At 42.4% G+C, this 20503-nt stretch overlaps 1 protein-coding gene across 2 annotated transcripts in view; it reads left to right on the forward strand.

The window, feature by feature from the left end:
• LOC126210204 (15-hydroxyprostaglandin dehydrogenase [NAD(+)]-like) overlaps nt 1-20503 on the forward strand; it is a 95799-nt gene that overhangs the window by 52808 nt on the left and 22488 nt on the right. For both annotated transcript variants that reach the window (XM_049939382.1, XM_049939383.1), the window contains exons 2-3: nt 10347-10440; nt 19809-19932. In XM_049939382.1, the coding sequence (XP_049795339.1) occupies nt 10348-10440; nt 19809-19932 (217 nt within the window). In that variant the 5' untranslated portion in view covers nt 10347. The remainder of the gene's footprint in view (nt 1-10346; nt 10441-19808; nt 19933-20503) is intronic.

A 20503-nucleotide genomic window follows, 5' to 3' on the forward strand; every position in this document is an offset into this window, starting at 1 on the left:
TAGATGTTTACCTACTAGTTGTTTGGGCATGGATATGACGTCCTAGTCCTGCTAGGTAGACTATTTTTTAATAGTTTCATTCGAATTTTAATTTATAAATGTTAATCTTTAACTTTTTAAAATTTCTTAATTGTTCAACGGAGTAGGTTACAACTGTCCTTTTACGTTAGATTTCAGATGCAGCTGATGATGGGTCTAATACACCGAAACCGTGATAGTGTACAGCGACTTCTGTTGTGAATGACTTGGGCCAATAAAAATATTTTACAACTGTGGCGGATTTCATTACCGTGAACATGTAGTGGAACAGTTGTGGGTGTCGCACAAATAAAAATTTAAATTTGATTTCTTAATTGTTCAACGGAGTAGGTTACAACTGTCTTTCACGTTAGATTTCAGATGCAGCTGATGATGGGGCTAATACACCGAAACCGTGATAGTGTACAGCGACTTCTGTTGTGAATGACTTGGGCCAATAAAAATATTTTACAACTGTGGCGGATTTCATTACCGTGAACATGTAGTGGAACAGTTGTGGGTGTCGCACAAATAAAAATTTAAATTTCATGTGGTTATTGTTCTACAAATAAATGCCATAAATGCCGTTCCCGTGGGAAGGTTATTTTCTTCCTGTTTGTTGTGTTTTCTAAAGGTGTTACGTCGAAAACTTCATTTACATGTGGAAAGAAGCGTCGGACGGGTGTCATTTGCATCTGAATGTTTTCCTGTCGTAATGAATGGGCTTTCGGTGCTCGCCGTAGAGTCGTAACACCTGCTGTCTCAGCTTTTTCGAAAGACAAATGGGAACGCGAGAAGAATGTAGGGAAAAGTCTGGTGTGCTGTCAAGATTGCGATATCTGCTGTGTGTGTGTGTGTGTGTGTGTGTGTGTGTGTGTGTGTGTGTGTGTGTGCGTGTGTGTCTGTCTGTGTATAATGTGTATGGTGAATAGCCATCAGTTGCGAATGAATAGCCTACTATAACGTTCGGTCTTACCAGATAACTCTATTGCAACTGTGCTGAAGTAAAAGTATGTTGTAAACTTTATAGAAATCCTAGTGAAACTAGATCTTGTGCGGGTACGAGATTTTCCAGAGTTTTTGCAGCCAAAGTTTGGAAATAAATAATTTCGTTGAGTCGAAGTGAAACCTCGAGCTAATTTCGAATATAAATCAACAAGCTTTATTAGCAGAAATACATGTATTTTTTGTTGTCCAGTATTGTCGTTCGTAATATGAAATTTTAATTATTATGTAAGAAGATTTATTAGCGGACAAGTCCTGTTTTGTACATTTTATTATTTGCATAGATATTCCGCCTGGTCTCCTTCGAAGACGTACTTGAAGTCTTGAACGACAAAGCAGTCAAAGGCGGCCAATTGTCTCGTGCGCCGGCCACGCTGTCAAGGAATACCTATGACCAGAAGTTTATATCAATAATGTACATATTTATCCATTGAAAAAACGGTTGTTATTCGTCACCCAGAAGGTCTGCTGTAACACGATACTCATCATCTAATATGCGTAGTATTTCAAGGCACTTTTTTTTTTGAATCATCAGTCTTCTGAGTAGCTTGATGCGGACCGTCACGAATTTCTCTCGTGCGCCAACCTTTTCATCTCAGAGTAGCTCTTGCAACCTGCGTCCTCAGTTATCTGCTGGATGTATTCCAATCCCTGTCTCTCTTCATAGTTTTTGCCCTCTACAGCTCCCTGTAATACAATGAAAATCATTCTCTGATGTCTTAACAGATTTCCTATCATCCTGTCCTTTCTCCTTGTCAGTGTTTCCCACATATTACTTTCTACTCCGATTCTGCGCAGAACGTCCTCATTCCCTACCTTATCAGTCCACCTAATTTTCAACATTAGTTTGTAGCACCGCATCTCAAATGCTTCAATTTTCTTCTGTTCCGGTTACCCCACAATCCACGTTTCGCTACCATACAGTGCTGTGCTCCAAACGAACATTCTAGGAAGTTTATTCCTCAAATTAAGGTCTGTGTTTCATATTAGTAGACTTCTCTTTGCCAGGAATGTCCTTTTTGTCAGTGTTAGTCTGCTTTTGATGTCCTCCTTGCTCCGGACTTCATGGGTTGTTTTGCTGCCCTCATCAACTTGGTGACCATCAGCCCTAATGTTAAGTTTCTCGCTGTTCTCATTTCTGTTGCTTTTCATTACTTTCGCCTTTCTTCGATTTTCTCTCCAGCCATATTCTGTACTCATTAGACTGTTCTTTCTATTCAGCACATCACGTAATTCTTCTTCACTTTCACTTAGGGTAGCAATGTTATCAGCGAATCGTATCAATTAGACCTTTCACTTTGAATTTTAATCCATCTCCTGAAAATTTCTTTTACTTCCATCATTGCTTCTTCGATGTACAGATTGAACAGCAGGGGCGAAACACTACATCCCTGTGTTACAGCCTTTTTAATCCTATCACTTCGTTCTTGGTCACCCACTCTTATTATTCCAATCTGGCTCTTGTACATTTTGTATACTAGCTGTCTCTCTCTGTAGCTTATCCCTATTTCTCTCAGAATTTCGAACATCTTGCACCATTTTATATTTTCGAACGCTTTTGCCAGGTTGACAGATCCTATGAACGTGTCTTGATTTATTTTTAGTCTTGCTTCCATTATCAACCGCAACGTCAGAGTTACCTGTCTGGTGCCTTTACCCTTCCTGAATCTAAACTGATCGTCATGCAACACATCCTCAATTTGCTTTTCCGTTCTTCTGTATATAATTCTTGCCAGCGAGTTGGATGCATGAGCTATTAAGCTGATTGTGCCATAATTCTCGCACTTGTCAGCTCTTGCAGTCTTCGGAACTTTATGGATGATATTTTCACGAAAGTCAGGTGGTATGTCGCCAGACCCATACATTCTGCACAACAACGTGAATAGTCGTTTTGTTGCCACTTGAAACGTCGCCTTAGAAAAATTAATGAATTACTGTGCTGATAAACCTCTACGTTATTTGATTTTCAAACAGCTGAGCAGAACTGAACGTACTCAGACATTTCTCTCTTTACTTATTCTGATCATCACTAAACTGACACACAATATTTTTATCGCAACGCAATCCGACTTTCAATAATCCCTACAAAAGAATGGCCCTGACTAACAATAACCTATACCTTCCACGAATCACTTACCTCACAAAAATCTTCGTTACTCGAACTACTGCAATACAGCGAGCGCCAATACTGGCAGCTAAATAAAAGATTCTAACTACTGAAGACACTAACTACTGATAGGCATAGTTAGCAAATGAAAGATTTTGATAGAGAAAAAACAATGTATTTACCTTAATAGTGTTCAACATAAAAACCTAAACAGCCTACTTACACACTTACCCCAATGATTTCAGAAATTCTGACGGAATGTTGTCTATCCCTTCTGCCTCATTTGATCTTAAGTCCTCCAGAGCTGCTTTAGATTTTGATTCCACTACTGGGTCCCCTATCTCTTCTCAATAAATAAAAGCCTTAAAAGATCGGAGTTGCCAACTCCTGGTTTTTAGTAAAAATTGTTCTACAGATATTGAGAATATGTAACAAGTCGTGGTTTTGCAGACTACTCCGAGCTGAAGGTCACAACGAAATAATTGAAAACATAAACGGACCCTCGGAGTCTGTGCATGTACTGAGTGACGTGTTCAGGAAGACTTCTGGCCACGCCAGCATTGTACTCTATCGTACGATCTGCCACAGATCGCTGCCCATCCTGCCTTACAGAGCGGCAAATCGATCTCAACATTCTGTTATGAGGTCCCACGTCCTAACATTGTCACCTACTCGTTTCATCTTCTTTCAACCACATGTCATATATACAGTGGTTACAGTTAAAGTTCCAGCTTAAGAAAAGTTGTAACAAAAACCACTGCTCAGAATTACGTCAAATTTGAACGGAGTAATGCCGAAGATAGGGGACATTGTGCGTAGGAGCTAAGATTTACAGTTAATTTGTTGGATACGATAGTTGGTCCAATGTTTCTTGTTAATGAGCTCTGAAAAGAACTGTTTCTGCTATTTAGTTGATATGTCATTGCCAGGAGATCCTATGGATAGTCTGGCTGCCTGAAATCACTGTTCCTCAATTAGTACCCCCCAGGAGGCACGTGTAGGGTATTTTAAGGTTAAACCTACGGACGTGAGCAACGTTACTCTGAAGTTCCAGGTAATCACTGGAAGCAACATAAGTAAGGAGAGGAAGCTGAACAACGGATTGCCTCAAGGATCAGTTCTGTCACTCTTACTGTTCAACCTATATCTATCTGATCTACCTGACACTTCGTCCAGAAAATACTGCTACGCCGATGGCCTGGCCCTAGCCGTAAAACATCAGGAAATGAAGACAACAGAAGAGATTCTAGCCAATGACCTGTCTGCATTAGATAATTACTTCAAAATTTGGAGACTCCAACCCAGTGTGAGTAAAACAGAAGTGTGTTGCTTCCATCTGAATAACGGGTTGGCGAACGTGAAACTGGAAGTAAGTTTCAGAGGCAGAATTCTTCGTCGTAATTGGAACCCAAAATATCTTGGTGTCATCCTGGATCGTACACTATGCTTCAAACAACACCTTCTTAACTTAGCTCAAAAGTTGGGGACTCGAAACAACATCCTCCGTAAGCTATGCGGAACTACCTGGAGATCTTCAGCAACCACCCTGCGATCTTCAGCTCTGGGCTTTGTGTACTGTACTGTTTTGACGAACAGTCATCACACAAGGCTTGTTGATACTCAGCTGAATACGACAATGCGCATCATATCTGGCGCAATCAGATCTACTCCAGTTTATTGGCTTCCACTGTTAACCGGTATAATGCCTCCTGATCTACGCAGATGTACTGCCCTTATCAGAGAATTCCACAAGATCTCCAGGAATTCTAACCTACCCGTGCATAGCGACCTGCCACTTTTAAATCACAAGAGACTGAAATCACGCCATCCAACTCTGTGTGATGCTGCTGACTTGGTTGCTAAGGATTTCAAACCTCTTGAAGAATGGAAAGGTCGGTGGTAAGCAGTGACAGATGTGCACTTGCATAAAAAACATCTTCTCAGGTGCTAAACTTCCAAGTGGATTCGACCTACCACGCAAGACCTGGACTACTCTCAACAGAATCCGTACCGGCCATGGCCGATGCAGGGATGCTCTCTTTAAGTGGAAGAAGCTGCCTGGTCCAGCTTGTGACTGCGAGGCTCCATACCAGACTGTTCACCACATTGTCAGTGAATGCAGGATTCGATCCTATCACGGCACCAAAGAGGACTTCCTGCTAGTAACTCCAGATGTAGTGCGCTGGATTGAAGGACTGGATATTCAGTTGTAAAGACAAAGTTAAGTTTCTTGTGTGTCAATATGTACATATGTATATGTAATTTAATTTCATGATATGTCTGTATTAGCCATACGTTAAATAAATAATAATAAATGTTAGATCCGAATGTGCTCCAAGTAGTGAAGGTACGGGAAGTGGGTGAGCTGGCACAGGATACGAACTGGGGAAAGTAGACGGATGTGGAGGGGGAGGCGTACAGCTTTCCGCAGAATGCATCCTTCATTGGCCCAAACAGATGCAAGTCGGAAGGTACGATACCCAGGCTGTAGAATGAATGACGAAGAACACTCCCATGATGTTTTGTGAGCTGCTCTCGGGTGCGTAGACTTGTGTGGGGCGTCGCGTTGTCATGGAGAAGAAGTTCGTGTGAATCTTTGTGGCGACGAAGATGCGGAAGTCATTTCTTCAGAGTGTAGCACAATACACTTTAGAGTCGATCATTGCAATGAGAGGGAGTACATCAGGCAGATAACCCTTCAGAGTCTCAGAAGACCATCGCCATCACTTTAACGGTTCACGGTGCGGCTTTGAACCTCTTCTTTGGATTATCGTTTTGTTTCCGGTTCGAAGTGATGAACCCATGTGTCATTACCTGTGATGATGTTTGACAACATATTGTCGCGACCCGGCTCGTAACGCGAATGCAGTTTCGCACAGATGGTTCTTCGTCGCTCTTTATAGTCTTTTGTTAGGCAGCGAAGAACCCAGCATTCACACACCTTTGAGTACCCCGACTGGTCGGCCCAAAAGTGCAGGAGTCACAACTGTGAGCGGCCGGCGCACACACAGGAAATCGAAAAGGTTTGCGCGACCTCGTTGCGATGACAACAGACACCTCGCTCGACGACTCGCCGTGCTTTTGTTCACTGCCAGGTCTCAGTAGACAAGCGCCTGTGAATATCTGCGATGCTCTAGTTTCCCACCAAAAGAATAATAACTCTCTGCCCGGATTGCATCTCCATTACCGACGCCATTCTGAAGACTGCATAGAGCACCGCCACCTTTCACAAGTTCGTAAATTCAAAAGTATTAGTAAGTCAATTTGTTCAACAGACTTTCGATGAGCTCCATCCGCTACACGGTGCTGCATGCGGACCTGTCAGACTTAAATCCTGCAAAAGATTGCTTAGGACCGAGGTAAACGATACCCAAGAGGACTACCCTACCACATAAGAAATGCCCACCACCAATACATCAAGGTGGATAATTTGAAGAACATTGAACCGCATCAGAACCTGTGTAGCACCATTCAAAACAAATGGAACTTAGCGAAATGCAGGACACGGGACATCTACAATGTTCCCTATGTGGCGTAACACGACCGCCTCGAGTATTAGTCTAACTAAAAATGACCGTGCTGGTGGAGGAACCCCGATACGTCTCAACCGGTATCCGACGTGTGTAAGTTTGTAAGCAATTGAAACCAATAATCTTTAATTTTTCCCAGAATTATCCGAATAGTACGTCCACACACGCAAGGAAGGTTTATAAGACTATAAAATAATGACTATTCACACATCTGCCAAAATCAAAAGTTTACTCCTACCAAAGTGCTTAAGTAAACAGACCGGAAAAACCGTGGTTGAATGCTGTCTGCTAAGGTAATGGCGGAAATACAAGTATCTGAACAACAGACGACAGTGATCCACATGAGAATCGGCATAACAACTAGTTAATACGTAAATACAGGAAGTAACACTAGCAAACAAAGTGAATGTGCGTATATGTGTGTTAAAAAGTGAACGAATAATAAAAAAAATGAGGACTTTAGCATCTTTAGTACCGTATTTCCGCCTTAATTCGACAGTTCAGATATGCACTATACTGTTCGTTGTTTCTACAGACAAAATCGCACATCTCTAGCAGTCAGACAACTCGCCGATTTGCATATCCTAGTTTTAAGATTAGTGAGCCGAGTAGTAATTCCGAACGGGAAGCAACGCGACACGTTTGGTAACTAGTTCCTTATCCGCAGCACACAATGAAACCACCAAAGCGTATCACCGATCAAACAGTTATTTTACATCGGCCACTGACAAAGCACAGTTGCACTCGCGTGCCACTATACTCACCTTCTGTGCTCGCTGCAGATTCTTTGTTGGTGTTTTTCTCTGTAAATCTATCGATATGTTTCTACAGCTAAACACATCTCGCTTAACATTACACTTTCAGACATCCCGAGCACATCGATGTATAATTTCATAAAACACTAGAGCTTCACATAGTTATCCTCAGGAAAAGTAATTTTGAATTTGAAGCACATAAACATGCAAACACACAACATCAAAAGCTAAAATTGTTATTCCATTAACCCGCTTGTACTCGTATGATAATTCCTGACACGGTCACTCGCGCAAATGGCACATGTCATTCACAACATGAACGTTGCATTTGGACACTTTGAATGATTTTAGAAGTTTTTTATGTAAATCTAAATATAATATATTTAATGCAAAAATGTAGTAAGGTATAGGCTAAGTGATAAATAGTTTTGAGAACTGAAGCTGGAATATTCCACGATATCCCACAAAAAATTCCGCATTTTTTCAACCGAAACTGGCTGAGAAAAAAAAGTGTTGCATTGCTTATTGAACGCCTCTTATGTTCTCGATACCTCCTACTAAAGCAGAGGACCGCTTTCAGATAAAATAAATACACGTATCATTTACTATTTGTACAGAAACAATGTGGGGGAAAGACCCACCTACGTCACACAGGGCTGGTGTGAAAAATGGGTGACACAGGAGCACGACTCAGGAACACCTGGAGCAGCCAAAGTTTGTATACAGGGTGGTTCAAAACTTCCACAACCAATAGATATTGATCGACCACGATCCTCATGCCGCAGTACAAGCTAGACCTCAACACAGTTTAATATTAACGTCTGGCCTGAAACTGTATTGGTTACTGGTAGGGCCACACGTCGTCCCAGCCTGTCTTACAGGTGATGTCTATGGAAACTTTATTCGGAAAGCCGTCCAACACTAGAAGACGTGCCCCTGAAAATAAGAGCAAACGTGTGATTTGTGCACGGTGGAACTGTAGAACATTTCGGTCTCACAGTTAGAGACGCACTATTCGTTTGCTATCATGACAGGAGGACCACTTCCGCGGTATGTACGTTCCCTGGCCTCAGTCCTTTACATCTCTAGGGACACGTGTTCTGTCCAGCAGACCATCCGGATGCAAAAAGGTCTCGATCTGCTTGTCATGGAAGTTTGCGCAACCATTCCAGATCGTCAGGGAGCACTTGAGAGGGTGCGACAGCCCATGACTCTACGAGACGCCAACCGCCAGTTGCGCTCGGTTATTCAAAACGTGTGACGTCACCCACTGCGAGGAAGCAAGCGTAAATGGAATTTTGCTGCTGTCTTTAGCGAGCCAGGGTGCGAATCGGACACTCACACAAGCTATGATCTCCCTCCAAAGTGTCCCCCGTAGACGGGGACCAAACGTTGGGTTGTAATGTGAAATCCATTTGACCACGGCCTAATAGTCCGGTAGCAAAGAAAACTACAGAATATTAAAAAAAACTAGAAACCCGCCTCGATTGCAAAAAAAGCACGTAGTGTTAACCTAGGTTTCGGCGTAGATAACTACACCTTCTTCAGAACAATAAAACCCACAAGTGCCTAAGAAGACCTTTGTCAATGATTAAGAGAACACCATAGCTATACATTTATAAACGAAAAAGAAAAGGAAACACAAACAGTACATGTGTACAAAGTTAAAACCAGCATATTCCTACTAGAAGCGGTGACGGTACTAAGGGCTCTACTTATGCGGAACACCTTGTGCAAACGGCTCATGCGCCGAGCCCTCCAGTGTATATCGAGTTACTTCATGCCGAGGTTAAGGGCTTAAAACTGGATGTTTTGGAAGAAATGCAGATCTTTAAACATCTGCAACATGATAAAGACAATATCTTTTTTTGAAGGTTTCGCACCTTTAATTTGTTCTTCATACTTGTAAATCTGATGATCTGGGGATTTTCACATGCGCGCGCTGGTTGGCGAGCGCGGTTGGTCAAGCCGTTCATCTTTTTTCTTTTTTTTTTCCTCGTTTTCCTTTTACGATGAAGGTCATTTTAGCCCGTTGAACACCTCACGTTTTATCCCTATATCTTTATTACCACGACGTCTTTAGATTACGTCCCCTCAGCCCCCCCCCCCCCCCCCAAGCTAACTACTGGCTTACTGGCTTTAGGTATAATTTTAAGAGTTCCTCCTGTTGTCATAGGTAGCTTCATATATGTTTCTTTCCTAGCATAAGCAACCGTGTGCGGTTATTTTTAGGTTTCATCTCCTGTTTAGCTCGTCACTTATTCTATCAATTCTATTTTTTGATATACGTTGATCCACGGTTGGGAATATATGGGCTATTTAGCCACGACTCATGTATATACTTTCTCGTATTCGTATGTGCATGCGCATCCAAGTAACTTCCCTTGTCTTGCGCATGAGCATAGGTAGCGGGTCGGGCGCGTAAGTGAGCGACCGTTTGTAGCTGCAGTTTATGGCGGGTCATGGCCCATCGAACATAGGCCGGTGTGAGGTGGAGCTTACACCATTAAGTTAATTAGTGGTTTTGACTTTGTACATATGTACTGTTTGTGTTTTCCTTTTTTTCGTTTATAAATGTATAGCTATGGTGTTCTTTTAATCATTGACAAAGGTCTTCTTAGGCACTTGAGGGTTTTATTGTTCTGAAGAAGGTGTAGTTATCTACGCCGAAACCTGGGTTAAAACTAGATGCTTTTTTCGCAGTCGAGGCGGGTTTCTAGTTTTTTTAATATATTAACCAACGATTGCTGACGCGCTGCGATGTAGAAAGTTCTTAAAAACTACAGAATATCATCTGATATTAAGTTCAACGTCTTTCTTGGAGTAACCGACGTGGACCGATGTAGTCTAGTGGTTGAGGCAAAACGGCGTCACATCGTCATGGTGATACAGGGTCTGTTGATGTTGATGTTGTTCTTGTTGTTGTTCCAGGATGGATCCCTCAGGCAAAGTGGCGCTCATCACGGGAGCGGCTGGCGGGCTGGGAAGGGCCTTCTCAAGGGCGCTGCTCGCCGCTGGAGCCAAGGTCAGCACCGCGGCAGCGAGCCTGTCCTATTGAAATCTGAACTCGTCTCATCAATCTGATCTGATTCTGATCATTCGATACACTCCCGAAGACCCTTTTCCACAGGCAACGAGAACTTGCACATGCGTCCCGCCTGCCAACGCACACGCCAGACAACTGGTCTGAGGTAACAAAATGGTTCAAATGGCTCTGAGCACTATGGGACTTAACTTCTGAGGTCATCAGTCCCCTAGAACTTGGAACTACTTAAACCTAACTAACCTAAGGACATCACAAACATCCATGCCCGAGGCAGAATTCGAACCTGCGACCGTAGCGGTCGCGCGGTTCCAGACTGAAGCGCCTAGGACCGCTCGGTCGACGACATGCCTTGCTCAGGCCGCCTAAGGGCCACTACTGCAGTGGATGACCGCTACCTACGGGTTATGGGTGGGGGGTGGGGGGAACTCTGACAGCAACGCCACCATGCTAAATGCTTTTCGTGCAGCCTCAGGACTCAAACTGCACACAATAGGCTGCATGATGCGCAACCTCACACCAGACGTCTATGTAGAGGTCCATCTTTGCAACCACGACACCACGCAACGCGGTACAGATGGGCGCAACAACATGCCGAATGGACAGCTTGGGATTAGAATCACGGTCTGTTCACTGATGATTGTCGCATAGCCCTTCAACCAGACAATCGTCGGAGACGTGTTTGGAGGCAACCCGGTCAGGCTGAAAGCCTTACACACAATGTCCAGCGAGTGCAGCAAGGTGGAAGTTTTGGGGTGGCGTTACGTGGGGCCGACGTACGCCGCTGGTGGTCAAGGAAGGCGCCGTAACGGCTGTATGATACGTGAATGCCATTCTCCGACCGATAGTGCAACCATATCGGGAGCATATTGGGGAGACATCAGTCTTCATGGACACCAATTCGCGGCCCCATAGTGCACATATTGTGATTGATTTCCTTCAGGATACCGACATCGCTCGACTGGAGAGACCTTCATGTTTTCCAGACATAAACCCTATCGAATATGCCTGGGATAGACTGAAAAGGGCTGTTTATGGACGGCGTGACCCACCAACCACACTGAGGGATGTACGCGGAATCGCCGTTGAGGAGTGGGACAATCTGGACGAACAGTGCCTTGATGAACTTGTGGAAAGTGTGCCACGACGAATACAGGCATACATCAATGCAAGAGGATGTGCTACTGGCTATTAGAGGTACCGGTGTGTACAGCAGTCTGGACCACCACCTCTGAAGGTCTCGCTTTACGCAATGTGTGGTTTTCATTAGCATTAAAAAGGGCGGAAATGATGTTTGCGTTGATCTCTATTCCAATTTTCTGTACAGGTTCCGGAACTCTCGGAACTGTGGTGATGCAAAACTTTTTTTGATGTGTGTATAAAAAATTACGCATTTTTTTAACTGAAATTGGCCGAGAAAAAAAAAAGCGTTGCCTTACTTATTGAACGCCTCTCGTGTTTTCCGCATCTCCTACTTAAGCACAGGACCGCTTTGAACCAGCTTGATAGATATATCATTTACTATCTGTAAATTCTGAAGGTGGCAGGGGTAAAATACAGGGAGAGAAAGGCTATTGACAATTTGTACAGAAACCAGATGACAGATATAAGAGTCGAGGGACATGAAAGGGAAGCAGTGGTTGGGAAGGGAGTGAGGGTTGTAGCCTCTCCCCGATGCTATTCAATTTGTGTATTGAGCAAGCAGTAAAGGAAACAAAAGAAAAGTTCGTATTAAAATCCATCGAGAAGAAATAAAAACTTTGAGGTTCGCCGATGACATTGTAATTCTGTCAGAGACAGAAAAGGACTTGGAACAGCAGTTGAACGGAATGAATGGTGTCTTGAAAGGAGGATATAAGATGAACATCAACAAAAGCAAAACGAGGATAATGGAATGTAGTCGAATTGAGTCGGGTGCTGCTAAGGGAATTAGATTAGGAAATGAGACACTTAAAGTAGTAAAGGAGTTTTGCTATTTGGGGAGGAAAATAACTGATGATGGTCGAAGTAGAGAGGATATAAAATGTAGACTGGCAATGGCAAGGAAAGCGTTTCTGAAGAAGAAAAATTTGCTAACATCGAGTATAGATTTAAATGTCAGGAAGTCGTTTCTGAAAGTATTTGTACGGCGTGTAGCCATGTATGGAAGTGAAACGTAGACGATAAATAGTTTAGACAAGAAGAGAATAGAAGCTTTCGAAATGTGGTGCTACAGAAGAATGCTGAAGATTAGACGGGTAGATCACGTAACTAATCAGGAGGTATTGAATAGAATTGGAGAGAAGAGCAGTTTGTGGCACAACTTGACTGGAAGAAGGGATCGGTTGGTAGGACATGTTCTGAGACATCGAGGTATCACCAATTTAGTATTGGAAGGCAGCGTGGAGGGTAAAAATCGTAGAGGGAGACCAAGAGATGAATACACTAAGCAGATTCAGAAGGGTGTAGGCTGCAGTAGGTACTGGGAGATGAAGCAGCTTGCACAGGATAGAGTAGCATGGAGAGCTGCATCAAACCAGTCTCTGGACTGAAGACCAAAACAACAACAATCTGTACAGAAGCGCTGTGGGAGAAACGAACCTTAAATCTTTCCACCGTCAAACTTACTGGCGTCATGCACCTTCCCTCGTCACTGTCAAAGAGCTGCAATAGCTGCTGTTCATAACTCTGCATTCGTTCGTTCGACAGCACACGTCTTCAATAGTTTGTTTGCTTATGTGTGTACTTAGCTTCTTGGACAAAAAAAAAAAAAAAAAAAAAAAAAAAAAAAAAAAAAAGGAACAAAGGAACAACCACCATACTCCTGAACTTAAGCAGTTCTTTACAATCTCTCATTCGTGATAAAGTAACGCAACAGACTCTTAAGTAAGAAATGTTTCGAATATTATTCGTGCAACAAACACCGATCGACAAAACAATAGAAAAATTATTTGTAAAAAAGCATCCTTAATAGAATGTAAGCTATTTATTTTATTCGCTGACTGCTTTAGATATCTTATAGGATCGGAGTCAGACCATTTTACCCTGTGAAGGTGAGTAATGCGCTTTCTTAGAGGTCAAAGCACTTGAATACAATCATAAGAATAAACTAATATAAAACTGTGACTGGCGTATCTTTGATGACAGCAGGGGACTATGGCGCGCAGCAGTTCGCTCTGGAGAGCTGTGAAGAACACTGCTTAGAGGGGGGTCGGTTCGAGTTACCAAACCGAGTTGAGAGGATTTCAAGTCAGCTCCAGTTGACTTACAACCCGTGTTGTGTACACGCCGTACGCGGCTCCTGCCACACTATCGATCACAGTTTCGCCAGAGGTTGGAGTTTATCGCCGTCACGGCGACCGAATCCGACTTGATCCAAGTCGAGTCTATGCCTACAGAATGGGACTCGCTCACTGTGATCATAAAAAAATGCAGTAGATTATTGCGATTTATTTTGTTTCACAACATTAGCGTAAGGGTCACTCGGGAGTAAGATTTTACGTAGAAGGTGTCTGAGGGAAACGATGACGCCAGCCGCGGTGGCTGACCGGTTCTAGGCGCTCCAGTCCGGAACCGCGCTGCTGCTACGGCCGCGGGTTCGAATCCTGCCTCGGGCATGGATGTGTGTGATGTCCTTAGGTTAGTTAGGTTTAAGTAGTTCTAAGTTCTAGGGGACTGATGACCTCAGATGTTGAGTCCCATAGCGCTCAGAGCCATTTGAACCATTTTTTGAAACGATGACGTAGTGGTAACAGTGAACATTCATGCTCGAGCAGCGCTATCTGGCTACCGTAAGATCGCCTTATCGTCACCAAAATCCCTACAGCAAATTCTGGGTGTCTCGTGAGTAATTTTTAATTTCAGCCCACAACACAGCAACCATTCATGACGAGGCATTTAGCTACCTTACGATCGTCCGATCACCATCCAATTCGGTGCCTCATGAGCATATTTTCAGATTTTAGTCTGTAATTTTGGTCTGTAATGTGGCGTCCATTAATCTTCATGACGAGGCGTTGACTGCCTTACCATTACAGCAAATTCCGGGCGAATCACCATCTTCAAAATTTCATGTCGGAAGACTCGAAGACTCCCGCTTCGCAGTCATACTCGTTGACAGGAATTTGGCTACCACGATCGCCTGATAGTTGTCAAAATCTATACAGCATATTTTTGGAAGATTCGCAAGTCTATTTTTCAAATTTTAAAACAAAAGACCCAAAACTGCGGCTTGTAGCAAATTACGCATTCATGCTCGTCAGCAGGCTTTTGGCTGCCGTATGATCGGCCAATGGCTAACAAAATTTAAAATTTGAATTTTGCATGTTTCACAAGTGTATTTTCAAAGTTTTAAAAAACAGACTCAATAGTGCCACCTGTAGTGGAGTATGCCGTCATAATCGTGAACAGCCATTTGGCTACCTTACGATCGTCCGGTAATTGTCAAAAATCTGTACAGCATGTTTCGTATTTTTCACAAATCTATCTTCAAAATTTCAAGCCGAAAAACCAAAAATAGCGGCTTGTGTAACACACCCGTGACTGTATATATGATCACTGGTTAGGAAACCGCGAATCTCCGGTTGATTGACTGAACTGAATCGTAAGCCGCACAATGGCGAATGAGGGAACGGTGTTGAATGTTGTCTCAGTTTTTTCGTCCAAGTCGTTTTGAACTCGGTTTACGAAAACTTTCAGATCGGTTAACCCGGTTTGGTGTAAACCCGAGGTGGCCCATCAATAACACTGTTGAGTGGAGCTTAGTCGTTCGTGTATATATAGAGAAAGCTCCGTACACCGCCTCCGGCATAGCATCTCTTATAGTAGTAGTAGTAGTAGTAGTAGCAGTAGTAGTAGTAGTAGCAGTAGTAGTAGCTAGTAGTAGCAATCGAAGTAGTTTTAGTAGTTTATTCATCCAGAGACAATTTACACTGCATCCGTATTGTCAGAAAATACGCAGTAGAAATATATGCGTATAAGGATGTACAGTACCCTATACAACGTTACATTGAAATTGTACACACAGCTTCGATTAATGGCATAAAATATATTATTCATGGAAGAATTAGTTGAGATTTAAATAAAAACACAAATAGTTGTAACGCTTCTGTTCAGAATATTAATTCAGATCCTTGGAAACATTTGACAGAAAATGCTATTGACACTGAGTATGGCATATGGTATCAAGATAGAACATTAACTGCTACTAGATTGTTGAAGGTGTTTGTTTACACTGTGATAGCGGTTGGTCATTAAAAAAATGGTGCAAATGGCTCTGAGCACTATGGGACTTAACTTCTGAGGTCATCAGTCCCCTAGAACTTAGAACTACTTAAACCTAACTAACCTAAGGGCATCACACACACCCATGCCCGAGGCAGGATTCGAACCTGCGACCATTGCGGTCGCGCGGCTCTAGACTATAGCGCCTAGAATCGCTCGGCCACCCCAGCCGGCGGTTGGTCATTAAAAACTTGAATATTGCTTCCTTAAATGCAGACGATTTTTTTTAAATCTCTTTCATATGAGCTGGAAGTTTGTTGTACAATTTTGTACTTTGAATTTTTCTTTCTCTCTGTTCACTCTTTTTACATGGATATCATTGCACATATTTGTATTATGTGAATGCAGGTCTGAGTTGGTTTTGAAATTTTCAGTGCACCTTTTTAGATTAACTAGACTTTTTTTGTATGTAGAGTCATGGTAAATATGGAATATTTAGCTATTGAAATAGCTGCTTGGAGGGTATTAGCCTGTTGGTACTTATTGGTAATAGACATTGGTTGTAAGAGATGCCTACATTACGCGGAATAGATTTATAAAAAAATACATTGCTATCAGAAGTATGGTCATAGAATACATAAGATGCTCTAAATGTCATGTAAAAGACATGAGCTACAAAAAGTTCAAAATCAGAGAATAAATCAGTCTCCAGTGAAATTGGCTCATTTAAACGTAAGCTACCTACTGCAGGGACTTAGGCCAGTATTACACTATCAAATTTCTTTGTCAAATATCTTTGTCAAAGATATTTGATGGTGTAATATGGAACTTTGTCAAATGTCGTCCAATATTTGATCAAATCTAGGGCCTCGCTGTATATTTGATCAAAGAAGTCGATTGTCTTCTGTTCACTGCAATGTGACATGTTACCACATGAAACACTAGCATCGCTGCATTCTGTCGTCTGTAGTGTTTTTATAAACATTGCCGGTAAATACAATTGGTGTGTGCCGACAACTACAAAATTAATAGAGATGTATGAAGCTGATGAAGTGCTTTACAACATGAGGCACACTGATTACAAAAATAGATTACGAAGATTGGAGACCTGACTTAACCTAATCTAACCTAGCCTAACCCTCACCTGTAGCAAGGAATCGGAGTGTTACAGTGAGCCTGTCTTCTGCATATGTAACAGTTATTCAGAGAATATTGTGCTTTGTTATATGAGGATACACTTCATTGAACACATACAGAAATGTATGCTCATCCATTCTTAAGTAATTGATGTACGACTTGATGTCCTCCACTATAAGCTCACATAACAAGTTTTGTTGAATGCTTTTATCGTGTCGTCGTAAAACCCACGGCTTCACCCAGGTATGTTTCCTTTTTTTTCCCCCACTTTTCTTCCGCATGTACACACAGTGCAATTGTGGTACATGCAACTGCTGCAGATAATAACAAGTTGTTGTTGTCAGCCATATTGAACTTTGACGAAAAATATGATGACAGTCTATATATATTTGACGGAATATTTGATCACATCTTTGATCAAATCTTTGACAAAGAAATTTGATAGTGTAATACCGGCCTTAGGGCAGACGTAATGGTAAGTAGTAGAGCAAGTGCAAGCTAACAGCATTCTCTATAGCCAGTCCTGTATAATTAAATATGCCTGAGCGAAGTAGCGCTGTGGTTAGCACACTGGACTCGCGTTAGAGAGGACGACGGTTGAAACATGCGTCCGGCCATACTGATTTAGATTTTTCGTGATTTCCTTAAATCGCTTCCGGAAAATGCCAGGATGGTTCCTTTGAAAGGGTATGCCATACTTACGTCCCCATCTTTCCCTAATCCGATGGGGCCGATGACCTCACAGTCTGGTCCCCTCTGCAAAATAAACCAACCAACCAACCATAATTAAATACGCCACAAGAGAGTTTGTCTGTTAACACGTGCGAAAGGGCACCAAACATCATGAAAATTCATGGTCAGTTGTAAAAAGGAATACCTTGCCCAGATAAATTTTCCATAGTCTTGTCGTAATATATCGGTTTCGCGTGAATCTTGCTTCATGAAGCTTTCACGCAGACTTCATCAAACATGTAGACTGTTATTTAAATGTAACACTGCCGCATCGTTTTGAACATTGGTAGTTTATAGTCTGTTATAAAGTGTACGCATAACATACATCTTTACAGATTTACGAAGGGTGTTTGAAAAGTCAGTGCAAAAATAGAAACTACTTACGTCTTTCGGGCAAACCTTTTTTATTTTTCGACATAGTCTCCTTGTGACTTATATACACTTCGTCCAACGATGTCCTAATTTGTTGATCCCTTCTGAATAATAGGAATTGTCCAAGTCTGCAAAATAGCTATTAGTTGCTGCAATCACCTCCTCGTTTGAATAAAATGCTTGTCCCATCAGCCATTTCTTCAAATTGGGGAACAAACAGTAGTCCGAGGGAACCAAGTCTGGAGAATAGGGGGGATTTGAAACGATTTGGAATCCTATTTCCATTAATTTTGCCACCACAACCGCTGAGGTGTGTGCTGGTGCACTGTCATGATGAAAAGGGGCGTCTTTGCAGTCCAATCGCCGGCGTTTTTCTTGCAGCTCGGTTTTCAAACGGTCCAATAACGATGAATAATATTCACCTGTAATAGTTTTACCCTTTTGCAGATAGTCGATGAGGATTATCCCTTGCGAATCCCGAAAGACAGTCGCCATAACCTTTCTGGCGAAAGGAATGGTCTTCGCCTTTTCTGGTGCAGATTCTCCCTTGGTAACCCATTGTTTAGATTGTTGTTTGGTCTCAGGAGTATAGTAATGTATCCATGTTTCATCCACAGTGCCAAAACGACGCTTAAAGTCCTGCGGATACTTCCTGAACGGCTGCAAACAATCCTCGCAACACTTCACATGATTCCATTTTTGATCAAGCATGAGCAATCGCAGAACCCATCTTGTGGATAGCTTTCTCATGTCCAAATGTTTATACAAAATATTATCTACCCATTCATTTGAGGTGCCCAGAGCACTATCAATCTCACGCACCTGAACTCTTCTGTCATCCATCACCATGTCATGGATTTTATCGATGATTTCTGGAGTTGTAACCTCCACAGGGCGTCCAGAAAGTTCAGCATCACTTGTGCCCACATGGCCACTCCAAAATTTTGAAACCACTTATAAACTGTTCGAACAGAAGGTGCAGTCACCATAATGTTTATCAATCTTCTCTCTAGTCTCCTGAGACGTTTTGCCTTTCGTAAAGTAATGTTTAATCACCAAACGAAATTCTTTTCAATTCATTTTTTGACAATCACTCGACTTCCTTGATTTTCACGAATGCCAAACACAAAGGAATAGACCAGAATGGCTGAAACTTGGTCAGATGTTGTAACAGATGCAAGTGGTAGGGGTTGAAATGCAAAATGCCGCCTCGAAATATTCCACAATGGTTTCTGCCGAAAGTTCTGTTCACAGATTGCATGCGCAGCTGATGTTTGTGGCACAAAGCTCTGTCTCTTGCCCGCCACTATCTCCTATGAGACACGTGTTCGTCCTGTTCTTTTCCCTTTGCACTGTCACTCAGTATCACGAAACTGGCGAAACCAACCCAAAATGCTCTGGTGGCCAAGTCAACATTTTCTGTGATTGCTTACGATGAATGCACACTGAACGCTCATAACCAACAAACACTTCGCGTATTCTAACACACAAAATCTCGCCTCCTGCAGTGCTGCCATCTTGTGGATTGCCATCACAAGCCTGCCATCTAGCGTGCTCACGAGTCACAATGCAGGCTTTTTAAGTTGGACAATGTATCTATTTTTTCATGTACCACCCATCTTTGTACATCGTACACGTCAGTAAACAATTCTCTGAAACCAGATTAATCATTAAAGATATCTCTGTACGATGCTGCCTGCATGGTGTGCAAATGAAACGTTAATCAGTGAATGCAAATAAAAAATATTTACATGGCCTCCAGACAATAATCAGATTAAGCCACATTCATATGACTGAATGAATTCTCTCCTAACGTTGGTGTCTGGATGTAACAAAATATTATCAGCATTCATGTCTCCCTCTGTAGTCGATCCAAGCTGACACCATCTACTTTCGACTGGTTTCAGGTGGTGCTGTCGGATGTTGATGAGGCGGCTGGCAAAAAGGCAGTGGACGAGCTGGAAAAAGAATTTGGGAAGGGGAACGCCATCTTTGTCAAAGCCGATGTCACCAACTCTGCTTCCCTGGAAGGTGAGAAGTGCTCTTGCTGCCAATGAAGTCACAAATGGAAGGTCGTTTTCCAGCGCCATTATCGTCATCAGTCATCTGACGTCCAGCTCTGCATAAAGGAGTCCTCTAGACATCTCCGTTCATAGTTGTCTTCAGCTATACAGTTTTATGACCTGATGTGTGTTTTTTCATCTGTCAACTTTATACAATGTGGCTGTTACAACTGCGGCACCGTGAAGGCAGCTTGTAACAAATGTCAGAACCAGGCACGGCTCGTGGTTTCTATACTGGGGAAGGCTGCGGCATTTATCGGAGCCAACATAGACCTCGGGTTACGCTACAGATTAGTCTGAAATAAACAACTAAGAATTCAGGGGGAGGGGGGTGGGCAGTTCACTCTCTACCCATAATTTTACGTACAGTATCTTCTATAGTCAGGTATTAAATATCATTAGAAGCTAACTTCGAGTTAAAATCTTTGGTTAGTGTTTTTATACGTCATCATTACATTTTCTGACACTTTGCAGTAAATCATATCTATCAGTTTACCCAGAAAATAACGATTTTTTGATACATTTTCATTGTATATCTT

Source organism: Schistocerca nitens, chromosome 10 (genome assembly GCF_023898315.1).
Source record: "Schistocerca nitens isolate TAMUIC-IGC-003100 chromosome 10, iqSchNite1.1, whole genome shotgun sequence".
Taxonomy (NCBI): Eukaryota; Metazoa; Arthropoda; class Insecta; order Orthoptera; family Acrididae; genus Schistocerca; species Schistocerca nitens.